The 22,728-nt window shown below is 37.4% G+C and overlaps 1 protein-coding gene across 4 annotated transcripts; it reads left to right on the top strand.

The window, feature by feature from the left end:
* The first annotated feature begins 3,270 nt into the window (after positions 1–3,270).
* On the top strand, positions 3,271–22,613 carry LOC108068793 (knirps-related protein). Of its 4 annotated transcripts, XM_070219752.1 has the most exons (4): positions 3,279–3,409; positions 4,384–4,503; positions 8,406–9,429; positions 19,153–22,613. In XM_070219752.1, exons 3-4 carry the CDS (start codon positions 8,629–8,631, stop codon positions 20,422–20,424), a joined length of 2,073 nt encoding a protein of 690 aa, XP_070075853.1. In that variant the 5' UTR covers positions 3,279–3,409; positions 4,384–4,503; positions 8,406–8,628; the 3' UTR covers positions 20,425–22,613. The 4 variants fall into 4 exon arrangements, with proteins under 4 accessions (XP_017014065.2, XP_070075853.1, XP_017014066.2 ...); XM_017158576.3 differs by lacking the exon at positions 4,384–4,503 and having other exon boundaries at positions 3,271–3,409; XM_017158577.3 differs by lacking the exons at positions 3,279–3,409; positions 4,384–4,503 and adding an exon at positions 3,460–3,768.
* The last annotated feature ends 115 nt before the right edge of the window (positions 22,614–22,728 follow it).

The following is a 22,728-nucleotide window of genomic DNA, read 5'->3' as shown; positions in this document are numbered from 1 at the left end:
GTTGTAAATTCGCACGCAAACATACGCAAATGCACTGAAAGAAATTGAGTTTATAAAGTACAAAGGTATACATATTCTTTACCTAAAAACTGAAGTAAATTATTTAAATTAAACTGTAGTTATTATCCGTGGTATAGTCTAATTTGAAAAAAAATATTTTAAATTAAGAAAATATATTTTTTGTTCTGTGTAAAACATTCAACGCTGACTGTGCGCCTGCTCTCTCTCAGTTTTTCCATATCTTTTTTTCGCTCTCTGGGAAAGAGAGTTATTTTCCTTAATGCTCTCCCGTTCTCCTGTGCAAACAAGTGTTTGTTTGCTGCGTCGCCGTTGACGTCGGCAGAGGCAGAGACAGCGGCAGAGTGCCCCTCACCCTTAGAGAACACCACCCACCCCCACACCCTGTCGAACTTTCTTATTTGATTACTGGCAAAAAAAAAAGAGTCCCGCTCTCTGTCAAATTGTGACAAACGAATTTGTACTAATTAGCATTTCTCATGCGGCCTTCACAGTGGGCCACATTGATTAAAAATGTGCCCTTTAAACGATGACTTGCCATTTTAAGTGTCGCGCGCGCATAAAGTTCATGCAGATTAAATAAGTTAATCGTCGATGGACCCTACATGTTATCAATATGATGGGTTACAGTTCAAAAATTATGGCATGATGTTTAAAGATTTAAGAGGGCTTTAGCCTATGACTAATAGTTGATAAGATTAAATTAGTCCAAAATGCGTTACCAAAGTGATTTTTGTATTGGACATTGTGTTTTATTAACTAATTTTTTTGTGAATAAAAGCAGTCATGCTCTAAGCTTGATTGAAATTAAATAAGTAATTAGATTATAATTTTAAAAACTTTTTAAATTTAACTGCATTTTTTTTAATTATCCAATTGTTTTATTATTAATTATTGGTTTACTTTAATTTATTTTTATATCCATATTATCCATTGTTTTCAATCGAGTTTTGCTTTTTGCATTCCACTGTGGTCGCCAAAAAGTAACGGGACAACAACAATTCGCCCAAGAATAGAATTCTAGCACAGAACGCGCGAGGGAGAGGGCAAGACAATAGCTTATAGTAAAAAGGCAAGAGAAAGAAAGCAGGGGGCGTTGGAGGAGCATAAGGAGGAGAGAAGAGAACAGCACGTGAACTGAGAACTTGCGCACGAGAGAAAAACAACAGTAATAAAAACAAAAGCAAAAATACACCGCCCACGCAGCCACCAAAAACGCAATGCACTTTGACTGCGGCAGAGGAAAATACAGCGGCTGAACTGAGCCGAAGACAAAAGAATATCTTGCAAAAATTAATTAAATACAGGTGGAGAAAAAATTAAATATTTGTGTACAATTTTATATTCAATTACCAATTAAATAGTACAAATTTTATCGTACAGACGCACAGTAAAAATTTGGTACATAACTATAAAATATATTTATTTTATGTTTTGGAACATAAACATTTTTCCCGGCGCACAACTGCAATCCTAAGGCAGGCACAAAAAAAACAAAAACAAATATAGTGCAACTACAACTCAAGGCAAACCATTTAGGCAGCGCTGCGGCAGAGCGTGGGCAGCGACGCCGGCAGAAGACGGAAATACCAAGCGAACGATGACGAACGTAAAAACTACGCACCAAGCACAAAAACAACACCAAAACACGCCACGAAAAACAAACAAACAAGCAAGGAGTGCGAGCGAGAGGTATAGAGAGAGCGAGCGAGCGAGAGAGATGAAAGATGGGAGTGGGGTGGGAGAGCACCTGCCCCCTACTGTACCGCCCACTCGGCTAACGAGCAAACAAAACTAAACAAAAATAAATAGAAACCGAAACAGAAACACAAGAAAAGCAGCGAAATAGAAAAGCAGGAAATATTTCGAACTTATCAAGTGGGGAGAAAAGTGAAGACTTACAGCTTTGCATTTCTATTATTAATTAGTTTCAACAAAGCCCATTTGAGTGCACAATATTACCAAATTATTTTTTAATACACTTTGAAATTAAGAATCAAGAATAGCATTTAAAGGAGTAAAAAATTTAAACCAGTTTTTAATGTGAAACTTTACACATTGAAGAAATAATCGTAACTAATATTATTTTAATAAATATGTGACTGCTCTTCAAAGTACATACATATTTCGCGAATTCACACTCATAAAAGCATTAAATAAATAAGACAACAAGAGCATTTCAGGAATGGTAAACTCAATTATCTTTGTCAAATTTGACGACCGCTTTCAATGAACTTTCTTTTGTTTTTTTTTTTGTGGCTTAGGAATTGTACTACGACGTAGTAGAAATTTCGTTTCATTTTGGCGCGAAGCAGCTTGTGATTATGGTTTTTATTGTCACCTTTTATTTTTGCTTTTTGTGTCGACCTCGGTTCGTTCAACTCGGTTTTTTCGCTGAACCGCTCCTGTCTACTTGTTTGTTTAATTTTTTGCCATTTCTGCTTCACATTTTATTTGTTTGTTTGACTCGGCTGCGCGCGTGTCGTTGTGTGTGTGTGCGGCCCAAGAAGCGGTCCCCCTCTCCAGTCATCACCCCCTCCCCCACCGACCATTCATCCCATCCCATCCCCCCTTTTGTTGTTGCTGCCGTGTTTCTTTTGCTCTTTATCAAAACAACTGCGCAGTCGACGTCAACGCAACGTCGCAGTCAGCCTTCATACAGCAGAGGTCGCAAAAGTAGCACCAAATACCTTAATTGTTATAAAAATTCAAATTAGGTTTCTTGGAAGTCTTAACGAAGATCTAATGGGTAAGCAACAAATCGGATTTAGCAGTTTAGGTTGAGACAAATGAAGACATACACATTAACCATATTTTAAGTCCTTGTTTACATATCTGAGTGCATATTTATTTCGATTAAAACGAAATTTTAAAGGAATATTAATTAAAATCATCTTGAGTACTAGATTGTTCTTCTTTGACCGCCACTGTGTGTCTGCTAGTGTTTTTTTTGGCGCGCACTGCTCTCTCTCCAAATCTTACTAACTCTCTCCGCCGCCTCGGTCGCTCTCTCTCGCTCCTCCGCCTCGTCCCACCTCCTCGCGCAATTGTTGTTGCTTTAAGCATGACAAAGCACCGTAGAATTTCACAACAGGCCAAAGAGAACTTCATTACGATGTTCGTTTTGTTTTTCCACGAAACAACTGTTTACTCTGCCTCTGCCGCTGCCGCCTGTGCTCATTTCAATTCCTCTGCCGCCGTCGCAGCCGGCGTCGCTGTCGGTGCGTTTACAAATCGATGCCAATAGGTTTGCGACTGTTTGCCGAAACAGACGCTAACAGACGGTGCTCGCGAGCGGTTGTAACTAACGGTAGAGCTATAGTACGCCTATTGCGCGCGTAACGGGAAAAGTACGGAGCAGTAAAAGCGCAACAGCGCCTCCGAAATAGCGGTAAATATCGCCAGTGCGTGAGTGTGAGTGTGTGTGAGGGAGAAGTTTGTTTTCGCCGCAGCCTCCTTTTGTTTTCCTTTCCTCATTCGTATTGTTTGCTAAACAAATAGCGGAAAAGCAATTGCCAGACGCAGAAAATGTTCGAAATATTTTTCAAAAAGGATACTACATTTTTAAGCGATGTATCAGTGGAAAACAACTCTAAAAGTGTTTTGGAAAATAATGTTGAACTAATATTGACTGAACTAAATGTTTTAAAACTGTGTTGAAAAGTGAAAAGTTATAAAAACGTTCAAAACATGTGCAAACGATTTAAAATACCCAAAAACAATTGAATATTAAAAAAAAATTTTGAAAAGGTTAATATCAAAAATAATTGATTAAAGTTGTGTGAATAGTTACATAATATTTTAAAACCCTTATTGTAAAAATAAATACAAAAAGTACAATTTTATTTCCGAAATACGGACATAAAAACCAAGTAATAATGAAAAACTAGAACAAAACTGTTTAATAAACACATTTCATGGTAAAAATTGATCAAATATTTTGAAACACACTTAAAACCCTTGAATAGCTTCAAAAGCAAATATTTATTTGGGTTTGATAACGAAATAGCAAATAGGCCAACAAAAACCATTTTTCAAACAAATATTTCACAAAAAGTGTTTTTAAAATTTATTTCAATAACATACAGCATGTGCGTTCGCTGGTGTGTGTGCGTACGATTGTAAATTGTTTTTTATTTCATTCCGCGCGCCTTGAAATGTATTTTTAAGTTTCTGTGCTCAATTTCGCTTTGGATGTTGTTTACTTTTTGCGTTGTTTAATTTGTTTTGGCCCGTGTTGTTTCTCTCCCCCGTCTTCTTCTTTTTTTATTCAAAATGACAAAAGGCGAAAACAAACTAAATTGTGGATAACATGGATTTTATGCAAATTCAACGTTTTCTGATTCAGACCTTTTATTTTGGCAGCGATTTTAAACGAATTCAAAATGGTTGAAGACGGCTCAAAGAAATCTGTCAAATAAAGCAGGGAATATAAAAATCAACACGAATTAAAATGCTAAAAAAAACCGCAAACTAATTGATTACGTAAGTTTCAGTATCAAAAAGTGAGACCAAAAACTTTAAAATATTTTACAAAGTTCCAAATCAATAAAAGTAAAAGAAAACCTAAAGAAATTGCCAACAACACATTTAATTTATAAATAAACACCCAATAAAAACTGCCAGGCTAAGCATTTCCGCCGTGATTCACATTACAAGACAATAAAAACGGTGACATTTAGAAATTCCTGATAAAATCCGCATACAGTCCCCGAACATATTCTCGTTAATCAAACAACAAATAAAATAAAAGCTACGAGACATGCAAATTAATTTTTAGCGCAGAAAAACCCGAAATCTATAAACACAATCAATAAACGGAAAAAGTACAAGAAACACAACCAAATATAAGACCGATTTGACCGCAGAATTCCTAGAAAATCCCTCAAAACTGTGCTACTTAAAAATAACACGAGGCCGCAGACGAATTGCGATGGAAAAACCGAAAAAAAACAGGCCCAAAAACACATTTAAAAAATTTCCAATTTCGAAACAATAACGGAAAATAATTGGAAAATCACTTGAACACAAACAAAGAGCGAAAAAGTGCGTAAAAAAGGCATCGTGGCGTAAAAAACAAGTTCTAAAAATAGACCACAATGTGTCGCGTCTAAAAATTGACGCAGAGTGTGGCGCAAACAACAAAAGCAAACAACTAAACACAAACAATAAAAAGCACATGAAGACTGAACTAAAAACAAATTAAGGTTTTATCGCTCCGTCTCTTTCCAACTCTGCCTGTGCGTGTGATTGTGATTGGGAATGTGAATGTGTGTTCCGTGTGCGAGTTTACCGTTATGATTCATCCAGCTGGTTGCGCAGCGTCGCAATCTGCGCAAAAAGAAATACTTCTCGAACTTTTGTCGGGGAGACAAAAACCGATTACTAAACAATTTATTTTATGAAATTATGTGTGCTAAATCGTGTGCTAAAACACAAAGACATTTATTTACTTGTAGTCATAGTTGCGGTCAGTAGAATAGCTCCAGTTGTCAAAATCCCCAAAGAACTTTACAGTTGCTATCAGTAGTATAAGTTCAGAAAACAAAATCTTTGAGGATTTAAAATTATTTATTGGTTTCATGTTTGATATGTGGTATCTAATAAAAAGATACTATTACTATTACTAACTATTCAAATCTGCAAATATAAAAAAAAACCCTTTTGATTGTATCTTTTAATATCATAACGAATTGAGATTGATCCTCTGTTCTCTCTACGATCACAGATTGTTTACCAAAACTAAATATCCCAGATAGTATCATTAAACTATAAGTATTAGAGACATTTCATAGAAATCAGTTCGACTTCGAAATTCGGGTGTAATACAAATCCCACGCGAAATCCGACTGAGGAGATTTTGAGAACATGGTTCCTGAAAAATCTTAAGACGCATTCTTCAGAACTCTTCGTTAGCTTCTGGTATTCCGTAATCCAGTGCTATTATATTGACCGCTTTTGTGCTTCGTAAATACGTACGACAAGTACTAAAACGTAAAGCAAATTGCGCTCGTCGCCAAAACCAGGAAGCGAAAATCTACGTTCGACAAAGATTGATGTAAAAGCGAGATGCCGCATAGTATAAACCCCATGCGTTGGTGTTGGTGCGAGTGAAAGCGCACGTGTCCCTGGGTGTAGATTGTGTGTATGAGTATGTGTTTATACTGTGCGAAATACACTTCCGTCTATTGTGAATGACGAGGCGCGAGCAGTTGCCTTGCCATCTTTGTTATCGTTTGTTGTTGCTTCTGTTTCTGTTGACTTGTGACATTTACACACACGATTACGAAGAAAAAGAAAAGGAAGCAAAAAAACAACATTACCACTCACGCGTTTTTCTTGGCAGAATTTTCTCCGCTAACAGAAACTGCGACATTTTCATTTCCACATATAAAAAAATATCAGTTGCAGGTTGTAAAGTCGCCACTAAAACATTTTCCTTAGGCCTTAATTTAGGTCCTTAATTTTAACAGGTCCTGGGTTCAAACCTCAGTGGTATAGAACATATTTTTTTTATTTAAATCCATGCAAAAAAATTGTATTGATATAATAAAAATTTTAAATACTTTGGGACAAGCATTGAAACATTCGAGAAGATTTCAAATATCTTTTGAATTAAGTAAATTATCATAATCATATTTTTCCTAGTGTAAAAACAAGTTGCACGTCAAAATGCTAATGCCGAATAAAATCTGCTTTATCATCCACTGCGGACTTTATTCCACTGTATAATGCTATACCGAGCTATATACTATATATAGTGCCACTGACCTAGGCAGACGATGACGTGTTCTGTAAAAGTGATTATAAAAAATTGCTGCGGATTTATAACAGGGAATTTGCTGAATGGAAAAAGCTCGTTTCGATTGTTTTCACTGTTTGGCGAGATTAGAAATGTCGATCAGTTAAAGATCATATAATGGCGATCGTTAGATAGATCGTTGAAAACAACGCAATATCGGTTTTTGGTTTTTCCCTACACTGAGATTTCTCAAGAAGTTATGGAATTTCCACAGCATTTCAGGTGACATTTAAATGATATGGCTACGTCACGGCTACGGGTAATTTCATAATTTTGCGTCACATCATGGTTAAGATAAAATTTCGCCTAATCTACCCTTGGAGACGTCCCCGATAAGCACGAGGTCTGAGTTTATTTTTAGTTGTTGGCACAGATATTATAATAAGTTTTTTTTGGGATTATAATGAAGCTAAACAGGGTTATGGGACTATTTATATTGTGAAATTAGTTTGAACTAATTTCTGAAGTTACTGTGTTAATGTCCTCATGTTAAATTTATAGTAGACTTTAAACTTAGAATACGTATGGGAACTCAGAGCTTAAAGCGTACTTTAAATTTCATGAATTGTAATAGTCAACATTTGCCATTTTTATTCTCGAACCAATTACAAAAATCTAAGCCAAATGTTAGAGTGTTAAAATATTTATTTTATTTCCCCTTTCCGTATATAAAATTCCACTCCTCCGTTTACATAAAATGTCATTCGAAATTTATCAATTAGATGTCAAATCAAATAATAAAAATGCCAGCAATTAGCAAGTTGACTGCCACCGGACTTGCGACTATAGCAGAGGCCTATGATGATCGCTTTGGGTCTCCGAGTTTCTGGCTGTTAAGTTTGCTTTTGGCCATGCTTAGTTGTTGGCCTGAAAATTTCCCATTTCTGATTAACACCTCGCGACGCACAAATAAGTTAACAGAGAACCCCGGGACCGAATGAAATGGAATAATAATAATACCAATGACCAATGGCGATCGCGGTTCGATTGCACGTATTTGGCCGCAAACAGTTCGCTGAAAATGTTTCGAGTGGTGAATGAGTGTGTAGACTGAATGACTCATGGTTATCATTCGACTCAGGGACGGAATGTTTGACGTGCGGGAAAAACCCGGCGATAGCGTAAACAAAACGATAAATGCCGAAGTCAAACTTGTTTTCATAGACTTTAAATTGAATATTATTTAAGTTTGTGCTAAGGGAAAGTCGGTTCTAGCGTATTAAAACATACACAGGGAGAAATGATAAAGTAAAATGACGTTCTTAAATTGAGTATTTGTAGGATATGTAAGATAGGAATTTTGAGTTACAATTGAACTCATTTTCTCCTTGTTTTTCGCTGGTTTGTTCCCTTTTTTAAAAAAATTAAAAAATTTTTTTTTTTTTTTTAGTATTTTAAAGTGAGAATGGATGTACATTGTTGCATTTTCAGTGCCAAAACTCTCAATTTGAGTTTAAGTAACTTTCTAAGCTTACTCAGTGTAGAAGTTATGTTCATAATACAAAATTATTCACAAATATAATATTACTCTACCTATAAAAAGTGTCAAATTGACTAATCGTCTTGTTCTTTCTTATCATTTTAGTAAATGAAAAGTAGTAAACAAAGTGCTAAATGAAAGAGAATGAGACCCAGTCGACAGGACCCAAGAAGACGATGTTGATTGAGTGCATTTCACGTGACATTCCCTGAGAGTTTTCTTCAAGAAGAAAAGCAAAGCTCAAGTAGAGCTCTTTGGCTACTTAGATATAGATAAAGCAAGCACCCAACCTACCGATCGGCGGTTGAGAGGCGGTGTGGCAACTTCAATGAACTTCAATCCGGCCAGCGTGGTAGCCGCCGCAGCAGCAGCCGCACATCAGACCTCCCACCACCATCATCATCATCACCACCACCCGTATTTGAGCCACCAGCAGTTGCAGCAGCACCACCAAATTACCACCCAACAACAACAGCAGGTGATTCCACTGCCAGTGGGAGGAGGAAGTTTACCAGTGGGTGGTGGCAGTAGTGGTGGCGGCGATATATCGCCCAAAATCATGGAGTGGACCAACGACGATGCTCTGGAACTGATCGAGCAGTATCGCTGCCATACAGAGCTATGGAATCGAGCCGATCCCAAGTACAAGGATAAACTGTGTCGATTTCGGGCTTGGTCGGAGATAGCCGAGCGTTTCGGTTGCAGCAAGGCGGAGGTGGAGCGAAAGATGAATGTCCTGCTGACCCAATATCGGCGGGAGAAACACAAGATGTTTGTTAAGATATACCAGGGCATTCAGCCCAATCCGTCCAAATGGTATGCCTTCAAACGATTCGATTTCATGGAGGCGGGAGGTGGCAGCTTAAGCGGTGGTTCCGGCGCACCAGGTGTGAATACCTCGAGCGGTAATCTGGTTCCCAATCCCGTCTCCTCATCGGCCGCCGCTGCCGCCCACAATGGGCTGAACGGACTGGCGGCTGCAGCGGCAGCCTATGAAAGCGGTACGATTGCAGCGGCCGGAAATGGAGGAGCACCACCCGGTGGACCAGGCGTGGGTGGAGCTCCCGGTTCACAGCCCGCCATGCAGCATAGACGCATCAAGACCAAAGAGCTGAAATATTTCGGAGCGGTAAGCAGTATTTTAAATCAAACAAATAATATTTTAAATCAATAAACAGAAAACCCCCGATTTGATTAAATATTTGGAATTGCCCATCCAACATTTTCGGGTATTCCTCACATGCTTTCATTTCGTATTTTCTTATCAATGTTATTTGTTATTTAAAACCTAAAGAAAAGTATAAAATAAGCAAAAGAAAGCACATTACCTTCAAAATTTATGGGAAGACAGAGTTTACTTTAAATTTAAAATGTGAGCGATAAAACTTCCAAAACTTTTATAAAATTCTTACATTATTGTCTTTGTACAATATTTAAAATTTGAAGTATTATGTTTTCAGTTTGCCAAAAGTCTGAATTCGTAGATCTCATGCTTAAAAATGTATAAGACCAACAAATAATGGAAAATATATGTACTTAATTGTTTGACAAGACATGTGTATTTGTGTATGCCTACCTTAATAATGGTTCATAAATACTTCAAATTTCATTGAGTAGAAAACCGGCCTTATCAAATAGATTAAAAATCAAAGTCCAATTTCAGAAATGATGAAAAATTAACCAGAATTTAAACACATTTTAACCCTAGAAAGTCAAAAAGGTGAGAGATTAAGCTACGACCAAAATGTTATCGGTTTCTAGATTAGCAACAAATTTTTTGAAGAAAATACCAAATTGAAAATTTCCGACTAAGAAATAAAATCATAAAACTTTCCAACTTGGTAAAAAAAAGTATTATAAAGGGAAATGGCATTATCGTAGTGTTTTTGATTCCAATTAAATTTTAATTCATTATTTTCTTTAGAACTCTTATCAAAAACCAATTCAAAAGAAACGTTTTTATAAGCACACGTGTGAGCAATTTTTCGGCTTGGCAACCACTATTATTTATTTTACTCATTTTGTTTCAAACTCTTGGAAGCTAATCAATTTGAATATTTTACAGGCAAATAAAAAATAAAAATTTTGTAGTGCTAATTTCAATCAAAACAACGGCTTTGAGTTAACTGTGAAATGAGAGCGAGAGAGAGTTGGCAAAAGAGAGAGCCCCCACTCTCTTTGGCGCTCAGGCAAACATGTGCGCAAGTGACTTGCTGTTTTTGCAATAAGAGCGGCCCCACTCACTCTCTCTCTCTGTCTCTCTTTCTTGTTTGTGCTATTTTTTGTTGTTGACGATCAAAACAGAATTAAAATTTTACGCATAAATTTTTCTTAGAAATGCGCAGTCGTGTGTGTGTGAGGCATTGGCCCCAGCTCTCTCCCCCTCTACCCGTCTCTCTCTCTCCCACTCTCGCACTGTCTGTCTGCTTGTTGTTGGTATTTTTGTTGCTTTTATTTGCGTTGTCGCGCCAGGCAAGCAAAAAGTGTGAGGTGGAAGGGGGGGTGGTATGGGGTTTGGGGGGCCCTGACATTTCGTCGCCGCTCTTCTTCTTCTCCTTAATCTTCTCCTTCGTTTGTTGTTGTTATTATTATTGTTGTTGCTTTTGTTTCTCTGTATGATGAAATGTTTGTTTTGCACGGCGAAATGTGTTGGCGACTGCGACGTCGGCAGAGACAACGCAGCACTTGCTACGGGTATTTTTTTCGGCTTCCATTTTGTTCCGTTTGTTAGTTTGAATGCCCTCCCTCAAATGTATAAATACTTTGATGAAAAGTTTGTAACAAGTTTATAATCATCAAATCTCCAGTTCCATTAAACCTCTCAATCTCGAGATCTGCAAGGGCTACGAACACCATTTTTGGGATGCAGGCGCAAATATAAATCCCCAAAACATTTTTGAAGTTTCCTTAAGTCAACTATTAAATCATCATCAAAGTAAACCCAAAAAACATTTTTAAAATTTCCAAAATCAACTAAAAAATCCTGTTTTATAATTTAAAAATTATAGAAATGATAATAATAATTTACCATGTTTTTCAATTAAGCAAAAATCGTTTGCTCAGCATGGGAGAATATTTTATAAAACAAAACTATTAGTTTTTAAGTTTTTATTATTTTGAGGACCAATAATAAAGAATATTTAAGATTTATTAATTAAATTAAATATTCTAATTAACCCTGTATAACAATTTTTGCAGTTATTTTTCTATATCATATTAAAATCTACATTGGACTAACTAGCAACTTTGGGTCTTGAAACTCCTTTGTTTTACTGTTGCTGTAGTGACGTTTTGTTTTGTGGTTACCCAGTGGACACCGCACCCCCTCCCCCGAGTTTCCCTCCTTTTGCCCGTCGTGATTCGCTGGAAGCTTTTGTTTTTACTTGGCTCTGTTGTTTGTCAGACTTATCAAAACAAAATGCCAGGAGTTGTTGTTGCCGTTCGCCTTCTCTTCTGGCTGTTTTCGCTCGTTTTTTGCTGCTGTTTCTAGAAAACAAATGAAATTTTTGCAAGGAAAAGAATATAAAACTTGGCGCCTGGACTTTTTCTCAGTTTGCTGTGTGTGTGTGTCTGTTTTTTTTCGAGGTAGTGGGGAGGCATGGGGAAATCGGGGGCGTGGCCCAGCTAAATGCATGCAACTTGTTTGTCCATGTCATGTCACCTTTGGTTTTCTGGTTTTGTGGTACCCGTAACATATTTTGGTATTTACGACCATTAAAATAGTAGCAGTGGTAACCAGCTTTGGAAATAAACAAAAAAGTTTTTTCATACAGCTTATGATGTTAAAACATTAAAATACTTTTTATTACATTAGAATTAAATGTTAAAATTTTCAAGAAAGTATAATACAATTTGTTACCATGGGTTATTATAGGCTATTATTGCAGAAATAATAGCCATTAATTGATAAAATTATATTAAAAGGTGTATTCATTGTATAAAAATTGTATTATTATATATTTTTTTGTCCGGTATTTTTTGTTGTTATTATTCATGCAATATTTGGTCTAACAAGTTTTTGCTTATAATTTAATTCGTTAAATCACTGGGTCTGCATTTTTTTTGATTTTTCTTTTGCTCACTTTTGAGAAGACAAAATCTTTTCACACTGGACGTGCCTCCCCTAAGCCACCCCCCATAACCATTTTTTTAAAAAATGGTTTTTCTGCTACCGTTGTTTTCTTTAATTTTTTTTTTGTGTTTTGGTTTGGCTTTGGTCTCGTGTTGTTTTTTCTGCTCCTGCGTCATTATTATTTGCGTGTGCAGGCACTAACAACAACGCCCACGCCCCTTTCCAGAACGCCCACCAACGGACAGAGCTCCCATCCACCCAACGCCCCCACCGCCCACTTATTGTTATGTATTTTTGTTCATATTTTGCAATTGTTTTGCTCTGCGGTATTTTCTTCAAGACAAGTGAACAATAAAGACAAAAACAAGATGAAGCCGAAGACGAGCTGGTGTTTTTGTTTTTGTTGTTGTTTCGCTTGTTGTCCCGCAATGTTGTGGCTAGCAAACAACTCACGCACTGCCTCACATCCACCACCCGAGTATTTGCACCACATAACCCGCAAAACACCTGCAAAAAACAAATTATTTAACAAGTTATCAGCTTTAAATTATAATTTTAGTTCCAGAAATGAGCAATGTATTAAAACGCGAATTCTTCAGTTTCAAACGGTCAAGCACAACTATTTTAAAATACAAGTTTTATAAAGTAGTGAAAATGGTTAATTAAAAAGCTCCTTATCCGTTATTTTTCTAAAGGTCATCTCGAATTCTTTAGAATAGCACAAAAGTTGCACATAAAAATCAATTTTTGGTAAATGAATGATATTTTAGAGATGCTTTTAAATCATATACTAAAAGTATATTTAATATTTAGATTTTTAATTTACAAACAAAAAACATCAACTACACTTACTATTTAAAAAAACGTTTTTTTAGTGTAATTTTCTCTTGTTTGTGTTTCCCATTGTTGTTGTAGCTGGAGCGGCAGTAGCGGAGTATCAAGCTGTTGTTGTCGTTGTTGTTGTAATTCGCGTTGTTTTGTTTTCCCTTGCAATGCCTATAAACCACCCATTTCCCACCCCCGCGGTGGCGGAATGAAAAGTGCATGGCAAATAAGCAGCAACTGCGACGCCGGCAGCGAAGTCAACGTTTGTTTTTGTTTACTCATTCATTGCAAAGTTGTTTAGAGCCAAGCGCGCAGCGTATGGTTTTTTTCTGTTGTTGTTTTATACATCATGTAGATGATAATGATGATAGTGATGATGATAGGGTATAGGGTTTAGTGTTGTGGGAGGGAAATCTGGGTGGTATGCGGGTGGGGCGGAAAGCCTAGAATTCGGTGTACTTCCCCGCCGTCGAAAGTTAAGCAAGAATTTTGGAGTTTTGGGCGCATTTGGGAGTGGTAGACAAGGAAAGTTGAAGTTCGAATTACAAAAACATATTGTAAATATATTAACAATTTTGGCAAAATATTAACTTCTATCTGAAAAGATATTTAATTTAAGAAATTTGATGTGTTCTTTTAAAAAATTGGCAACCCTGGAATGCTCCCAGATAAGCGAAAACATTCTTTTTATTATTTGTACAATATTGAATATTTCGGAAATCGCTTGAAATCGCTTCCCAGAATATATGTAGATGGCAAAGCTTTTAGGGGATTAACTCTTAATCCGAGACACTTGGCAACCCTGGAATTGGCACCTGCCAGGTGACAAAGCCATCTCAAACTCGAACACACACACACCTGTGCACACCGCAATGCATTTTCAATTGCAATTTGTTCCACTGTTAATTTTACGACTCCCCGTCCAGTGTAAATCCCCCATTTTAGAGCGGGACGGCAGATGAAAGGGGGATTGGGGGTTTTGTGTGCGGCGCTTGCGCTTGCGGTTTTCATGGCAGTTTCATTAATGTTAGTGTAGCAGTTACCGTTGTTGTTGTTGTTGTCGTTGTTACTTGCGCCGTACTTTTTGTTGTTGCTGCGGTGTATGCGCTTTTGCGAAAATATCGCCATCGTACTTCAAAAACATTTGGGTGAGCAGCAGATATAGGATACAGTCGAACTTTGGTAACTTGAATTTCTTGAAATTCTTCCTTGGGGAGAAACGTGTTTTTTAAAATACCATGAATTTTACGATGTACCTATAAGTTTCATAGTTTATAAATTATTTTTATATTATTTTATAATATTCTATTTTAAAAAAATTTAATTTGAGAATTTAGTTTCATATAAATATTTAAATTATTTGAAATAAGTTATTCCTTCTGGACTTTGTAAATTTTTTTTTACTTAAAAAAGTTTAGGGTCTAGGGTCCGGATGTGTAATTTAAAGTAGGGATTAATTCAGAGTTTAAATTTAACATGAGGATGAGAAAATTGCTTTTAATAAAGCGGTGATCTATTTATGAATTAATAAAAAAAATATTTCTTTTCGATATTTACTGTGTCAGTGCAAAAGAGGTAGCTCGCGACAATTGTGAATGGGCGGCGGGCGAGGAGAAAGGGGGTTGGTGTGGAGAAAGTGGGCGGAGGAGGGGCGGTGGTGAAAAGGGGGAGGGCAGGGGCGGATTTCGTGCCAAAGGAGTAGAAGCAGCGACGACGCGTAGTTTGTGTAGTGTGTTATTTATTCATTGGATTGGATGATAATCAGTTTGTTTACATTTTTCAGTTGCACACACAATCCCAGAGAAAGAGAGAGAGTGAGCGAGCGGGCGATAGAGAGTGGGTGAGAGCGAGAGAGTGCGAGTTCATTCTCTTGTCTGTTTTATTTTATTTGCCTTAACAAAATAATAATACAGACATGCAAACACGCATATAGCGTACTCGTGCACATACACACACACAAACACTCTGCTCTGAATGCGTAAACAACAAAAGCAGCTGCAACAACAATAACAACAAGCGGGAAAGAGGCGGCACTAGTGGGGTGGCGGAAAGGAGGGGGAGGGGCCAGCGGGGCGGCGTAGTTGAGGAAACTTAAAAACAGCAGCGGAGGCAACAACAAATAAACAACCCAGGTTGAACTCTTATTCTCGGGATGCCCCAATAAACAACATTCGAATTTTGACATTTCTTATCGTTTGATGGAAAATTGTGGAAATCAAACTCGAAAAATCAAGTGGGTTAAGAAAAAGTTTTAATATTTCTAGATTTTTTAATTAACAATCAATCACTGTGATTCCAATAACTTTATGGAATTTTGTGTTTAATCAAGTGTTTTTTTGTAAATAACTTTAAGAACTTGAAGAATACGAAAAAAAAATTGATATAATATTATATGGATATCAAAAATGATCAAAGAGCCTTCTGGCTTCGTCTTTTCCGATCTTTTCGGTCCTCTGCGTTTTTGTCGCCGCTTTTTGATGGAAAGTTCTAGGCGCCATAACTCAGACAGACAAAAAAGGCAAAATCAAAGAGATCGTCGCCGACGGAAAGGGATGGCAATACCCATTGAGGGGCAGAAAGAGAGGGTGGGAGCGGAGCGCCTACTTTGATCGCCGTTGACCACATTAAACTTTTTATTGTAGTTGTTGCTGAATTATTTTCGTGTGAGACTCAAACGTGGGGTAGGTTAATGCTAATGCCGTCTCGCCTGACCATTAAAAGCCCCTCTCTATTTGTATCTCCCTCTCTGTCTGACCCGCTCTTTTGGTTCTTTCGAAAATAAGCATTCTTCAGACATTCTCTTTCTGGTCGGAAGGCGACTCTCTGCCAACTAATGCTGACATTTGCAAAAGTTTTCACAAAAGACATCGAACAACGTGGGATATTGATATTGAATCGATTTATTTTTATTGTCTTTCGATTTGATGCATGATGTAATGCTGATTCGGATTTCTATATTTCTATATTGTTAGCTTGCTGTCACTAAATCAATTTAGTATATATTTTAATGTCTATAGGGTAACTTTGTTAAAAAATACTGAATCTAGATACAATATCTTTCGTTTCTATATTTCAAAAACATTGTTTTTACCAATAGTTTTTGTCCTTTCTAAAATATCTTCTACACTTCCGATCAAATAACAGTTAATTTCCGTTTTATCTGTCTCTTAATGAGTCACCCACACAAAAACAAACAGAAACCAGATCTCTTAAAGCTTTCTCTTAAAATCTTGTCTCATCCACTCTCGCCCTCTCTTTTGCTCGGTCGCTCTCTCCCGCTCTCACACGTTATTCGGCTGTTCGAAATTTTTACTACGCCGCTAGAATAATTTCGGACCAAAATATTACGAGTTCGAGTCGCGTTGTCGTCGCTTTCGCACACACAAAACAAAAAAAGTCCAGCAACAAGTGTAAAAATACCGATCTTTTGAAAACACGTTAATCAAAATGCATTACCACAATAGTAATAATAACATAAATTTGAGATCCCCAGGGATTCCACATAGAGTTCCCCTAGAATCGGTAGCAACTACAAACACATCCAACGTAAGTTCTCTGCTTTATTTGGAGTAAAGGGTTTTTTTGGTGGGGGGTTTGTTTGGAAAGTTCGCGCACTTTGCCACCTGTATGTGTGTTTTGTTTATACCCTCCCCAAAGGTATTGTAATTTTAGTAAGAACTTTGGAACAGGTATTTTATTTCTGCTTTGATGATAATTTTATTAAATAAGACTGTATTCCAAAAAATAGATTACAAAAAATAATATGTATTCATTTATACCAACTTTAACTGCAAGGGCATTCAAAATTTACTGAAGTTAACTTTCTTTCTTGGTTATTTTTGTTGTATTTGTTGACCTGTCTGTCTGCGTGCGTGTGTCTGCTAATTTGTTTTGATCGCTTCGTGTGTTTGCCATATTGGTATCTTAAAACAAAAACAAAAACCAAAAACAACAATAACAATAACACGATCTGAACGCAGTCAAATTATTATTTATTTTACCATTATTATCATAATTTGGTCTGACTCCGCGCTCATTCGGCTTTAATTTATGTTTAGGATTTACTCAGAGCATTGACAAAAACAACTTTTGGCGGGGGGTTTGACCGGCATTGGAATGCGGTGGGAAAAAACAAAAGTAGAAAATTCTAAATAATTTCAACTCAATCGGAAATACGCCATACAGGTGTATGTTTTTGGTTGATCACAATTAGCATTATTATATGCAAATTGCTTTTGACTTTTAACGAGATATTGCAGGTATTAAGAAATACAAATAAAGTAGTCTGGATTGGGGTTTAAAAAGTGGTAATTAATAATAAAAAAAAAGACTAATTGTTTCAGGTTTAAAAGTAATTCGCTTTGAAAAAATTCAAGAAAATGTGAAGGTTTGGGAATATTATAAATGGTAATGGTAATTGTAATTTACCAAATAATAATGTTTTATTTACTAGAAAAAATATGTTCCAGAAAATTCCAACCTAATTTCCCATTTTAATCAGTTAATCTCCTATCAAACTCTAACGTGCTTATCCATCATGATTTTCCAAAAATTTGACACGAGACATCAAATAGAGCTTAGTCAGCATGATTGTATAAAATAGTCATCATTACTCTTTAGTTTTAAAATCTATTTCCTCTGCTATCTGAAGAATTTATTCGAATCACGCTTTTAGCACACATTTTAGGCCACTATCGGGTCTATTAACAGACTCCCATTCGATAAGAGATATGGTGGTAAAGATAAACAAATCTGTGTATATACAATAGGTAGTTAAATAGACACTAACGTGACCCACATTTAAATATTTATGTTGGGTCTATTAAAGCTGATTATTTTTTATAAAGAGAGAGAAATTATTTTAAATTCTATTCTTTAATATTTAAATGTTTTATATTATTATTGTATTCATTTTTAAATTTTTAGTTTTTTTGTATCTGTAAAATTACGGTTTTTTAAGTATTTGGTTTTTATGAAATTCTGAATTTTAATCGTTCTATTGAATATTACTTTTAGGGATTTTAATTTAATCTATTTATACCCGTTACTCGTAGAGTAAAAGGGTATACTAGATTCGTGCAAAAGTATGTAACAGCTAGAAGGAAGCGTTTCCGACCCCATAAAGTATATATATTCTTGATCAGGGTCACTAGCCGAGTCGATCTAGCCATGTCCGTCTGTCTGTCTGTATGAACGCTGAGATCTCACAAACTACAAAAGCTAGAAGGTTGAGATTTCCCACACATATTCTTTGGCTTCCTACGCAGCGCAAGCTTATTTTAGCCGAGCGCCACGCCCCCTCTAACGCCCACAATCGCCCACTAACGATTTTAAAATGGGTCCTGCGCCCACATCTTTAAAGATTTCCGAGAAGTATAAATGCAATTTTGTTGTGTATATTTATACCTATCGAAATGTAGAAGACATTTTTCAAATCGGACCATTCATTAAAAAGTTATACGCAATCAAAAATTATATATCTATCTCCCTCGCACTCCCTTTAACTGAGTTACGATTATTAGTCGGGACACCAACCCGACACAGCGTTCGCACTCCCTTTAGCTGAGTGACGGGTATTAGATAGTCGGGACACGAACCCGACTATAGCGTTCTCTCTTGTTTTTTTTATCAGTTTTACATTTTTCTTGGTTAGGAATCTTAACATTTTTCGATTTAATAAGTTTTTATTAAATTCTGAATTTTGAATATATCTCTTAAATAATATTACTTTTTAGGAGCGAAAAAGCTGCTAATTAATCGCTTTCCATTTAGTAATTTTATGGGGTGATTATTAGTTCTCAAGTAGTCAGTGTCGTGGAGTTTCTTATCTTGATGGTCCAATCTTTTGGACTGCGTCACGATGACGAAGTTAGGAACCTTTGAACACCCAACAGCCTGAGTGTGCCACCTTATCACTAACCTTTTTTTCGTATTCGTTCCGTTTTGTACTTCCAGATGGGCCTGAATATACCCATGCTGATAGCGAACAGTCAGACGCTGGACAGTTGGAATACGGCGGGTCAGTACTCGCCGCCGATATCGGGCTCAGGCGGTGGAGGATCAGAGAGAGGAGGAAGTGGTGGTGGAGGTGGAGTGCCCCCTCAGCAGCTGCGTGTGCCCCTGCCCATGAGCTATCATGGCGGAGCTGGCGGCAGCAGCAGTAGTGATTTCCAGCAGAGTCCCCTGAAAACCATGGATACCTCGGACAATGAGGACAACAATAATACCAAGGAGGATGTGGCGGCGGCAGCGGCATTGGGACAACTGGCTGCTAAAGTCGAGCTAAGATCGCCGTCGAGAGGAGGAAATGGAGGAGGAGGAGGTCCCGGTGGAGGAGGTGGCTCCTCCAGTAGTAGGGAGCCCAACGATCCAGTGGCCAGTGAAGCCATTAAATCGGATAGGACTCTAAGCGAAGCTGGCAGCAGTCCCATACCGAATACCAACATGCACGAGGCGCACAAGAATCACCTGCTGAACAGTCCGGCTGGAGGAAGAGCGGTTACCCCCCGGCAGGCGCACGAGCAGATGCAGATGCACCACCATCAGCAGCAGCAGCACCAGCACCATGTTACTCAACAACTGCATCATGGCCACGATGAACTGGACATCAAGCAGGAGTTGGTGGACTATTTCCATGGCCAGGCGGTTGCCGTTGGTAATCCCGCACCGCCGCCACCGCCCGAATCGCATCGTTCCTATAGCTCGGCGGGCGAGGAGAGTCGCCTGCAGTTGGTGGACATGGCCCAGGATCTGAGGGTGGCCCAGGCGAAGGCCAATTTCGGTGCCTTCGTCCTGCCGCCCAGGGGAAGTGATGCCAGCAACACACCAGCCACAACAGTCGCCATGCCCTTGAATATGCGAAAACTAAGCGGTGCCGCGAGTGCGGGTCACATGCTAATGAACTCGCTGCTCGGCTCCAGGGAGAGCATGTCGGATGGCGAGGATCCAGATCCGGATGCGGATAACGATGAGGCCACCGAATCGGCCAATAGTCCGGGTCGCAACATTAAGAGCAGTGTTTCCGCCCAGGCGGCCGTTGCGGCATCCGCCTTCTATGCCGACTCCCTGAATCGAGATGATTGCGATTTCATTGGATCAAATGTTTCGCTGAAGCTAAGGACCATGGATCGCACGCAAAGGATCATTGCGGAGAAGCTGATCAGCGAGGTCTTGTACTATGGGCAGTTTAACGAGCTGGAAAGATCGGCCAGGATACAGCCAAAGTGACAGTGGCGCCCCAAGAAGTGGACGGCTGCATTGGGGAATGGCAGTAGTAGTGGTAATGGAGCTGCAGGAGGTCTAGGCATCGGGGTGGGTCTGGCCAGGATCAGGCTGGGCGGCAGGAGCCTCCTTGCCCCGCAGCATGGCAAGTGAATTCCATTTGAAAGTCATAGTCAAAAACAGAGACAAACATAAAAAACAGAAACCAATATAGAAAACAGTACAACTTACTTTTAGTTTGGCCAGGATCGGGGTCACCACACTTGTACAAAGCTTGGGCGGAAAAAGGTGGCAGCGTTACTTAGGCGGAGAGAAAGTGGAGAAAGGGGAGAGCACAGACGAGCTGGGAGAAAAGTACTTACATACATGAAAGGGGGAGAGATGCGCGTGTTTGATTTATGATTTTAATAATTAAAATTGGAAAATGATTTATCATTTTAAAATACCTTCGTAAGTTTTTCAAAGGATTTTGTTATTTAGTACCAATTGCTAATTGAAAGGGTGTTTAAAAAATAGAGTGAAAGACAAACAATTTCCGTTTTTTAAATTATTTTAAATATTGTAAAATTAATTGCTAATAGATAAGAGGTTTAAAAAATACAGGGAAAAACAAAATTTCTCCATTAACTATTTCAAAATTTTAAGTTTTCAAATTCAAAAAAATGCATTAGCTTTAAAAAAAGTGAAAATCTGCACTGTGCAATCTTAAAATAATCATGATGTTTTAGTATATTTTTAAAAGAAAACTTAAAAATTCAAAAATGGATACAACGGAAAAAATTTTTTTTCTTTAGCGAAAGTATAAAAATCTTGTTCATACCACCATCTCTCCCTTTGAGTAAAATACAAAAAAGGCAACATAAAACACAAACCAAAGTTACTTTCTATTCTGTTCGAGAAGGGCTGCATAAACAATAGTTTAGCCTTCGTGTCCACAACTTCAATATTAAACTACATAAAATACATATAGATACTAGATAGGTTAGAACGGGTCTGGGAATGGGGTCTTCTTCGACACACCTGAGACATCTAACTAGCAGAATCTCAGTATTACTTATAAAATACACACTACATAGACCATAGAAGCCAGCAAACAGAAAAAAAAATATAGAAATGAAAGCATTTGCCATAGATCGATTCCTTGGGGCCGATCGTCCACTTCTTGGTGTTATTCTAACTGCTGATTGTTCCAGCCCGACTTTAAACCTCGCTGTAGAGCAGAAATACAAGCATACAAGTATATGTAAGAGAAAAGTAAGCAAAACTATTGTAAAGACAAGGAAAAGCGGCTGCTAAAAAGTCAAGCTCCAATTTGGGCTGAAACCACTGAAACTCAAGTTCCCGAAAAGCTAACCGTTGAGAAGGAAGGGTCTTGTGAAACCTATATGTTTTCTATAAATATCTGCATATGGATATATAATATATCATTGTACCTTATTTTGAAACAGAGATGTTTTCTTAGTCACTTAAGTCTGGTCGCCGAAAAGTCACCAATCCAAAAAAATAAACCCATCAACTGAAAGAAACCAACCAACAAACAAACAAAAAGCAACCGCAAACTTTTACCTATATATTATACAAATACTGTCGTCACTAGTTCGTTAAAGAAACAGCAAAAAACAAAAGCAAAACATTATTGTACATTTTCGTGTTTATTTTTTTTAGGTCCTAATGATTTTTGCATAATATTTAAGTAGTTTTTATTTTTATATGCAACGCAAAGCAGAGCAAAAAAACAGAAACATTGAATTAATTTATATAAAAATATATATATATATATAAATGTGTACGTATACCTAATAAAAATATGGGCAAATTAGTTAGTCACATAAACGAGAGAAAGAGATAGATGATGGTTTGAGTGGAGGATGATTATGAAATGCAGCTCGGCTTTTGCTGCTGCGTTTTTAGCCGTAGTTTTTACCGTAGCCTAGAAAAAATAAATCAAAAACCAACCAACAAAAGTCCAAACTGAAAAGAAAAGTCATGTGTAAAAAAAGTGGAAAATTAGATGTGAATAAATTAATTAATTCTGTAAAATTAGCGACAATTTGTTTGGCATCGATGTGCAAGCGTGTGTTCGTGTGTGAGTGCGTATGGAATGTAAACCAAAATTAGTTTTTCCTGAATGTGTAAGCAGCAGCTAAAAAACATAAATAAATGTGTGTACCTATTTGTCTGACAAGCATTGTAAACGCCGTGTTTCTTTTGTGTGGTTACTTGATAGTAAAATTAATTTGTAAGGGTCTGTATTTTATATTTAAAGAAGTTTTATGAGAAACAGAAATTTAAAAACTTTGAATTTGCGTT

This window comes from Drosophila takahashii, chromosome 2L (assembly GCF_030179915.1).
Source record: "Drosophila takahashii strain IR98-3 E-12201 chromosome 2L, DtakHiC1v2, whole genome shotgun sequence".
NCBI classification, from domain to species: domain Eukaryota; kingdom Metazoa; phylum Arthropoda; class Insecta; order Diptera; family Drosophilidae; genus Drosophila; species Drosophila takahashii.
The sequence above is the reverse complement of the archived record's forward strand: the minus strand, read 5'-3'. Positions and strand labels throughout refer to the sequence as shown.

Excerpts from the sequence above, each read along its gene's own strand:
- LOC108068793 (XM_017158576.3), top strand. The coding sequence starts at position 8,629 with ATGAACTTCAATCCGGCCAGCGTGGTAGCCGCCGCAGCAGCAGCCGCA. Across the intron at positions 9,430-19,152 it reads AGCTGAAATATTTCGGAGCG|ATGGGCCTGAATATACCCAT; the intron begins GTAAGCAGTATT and ends TTGTACTTCCAG.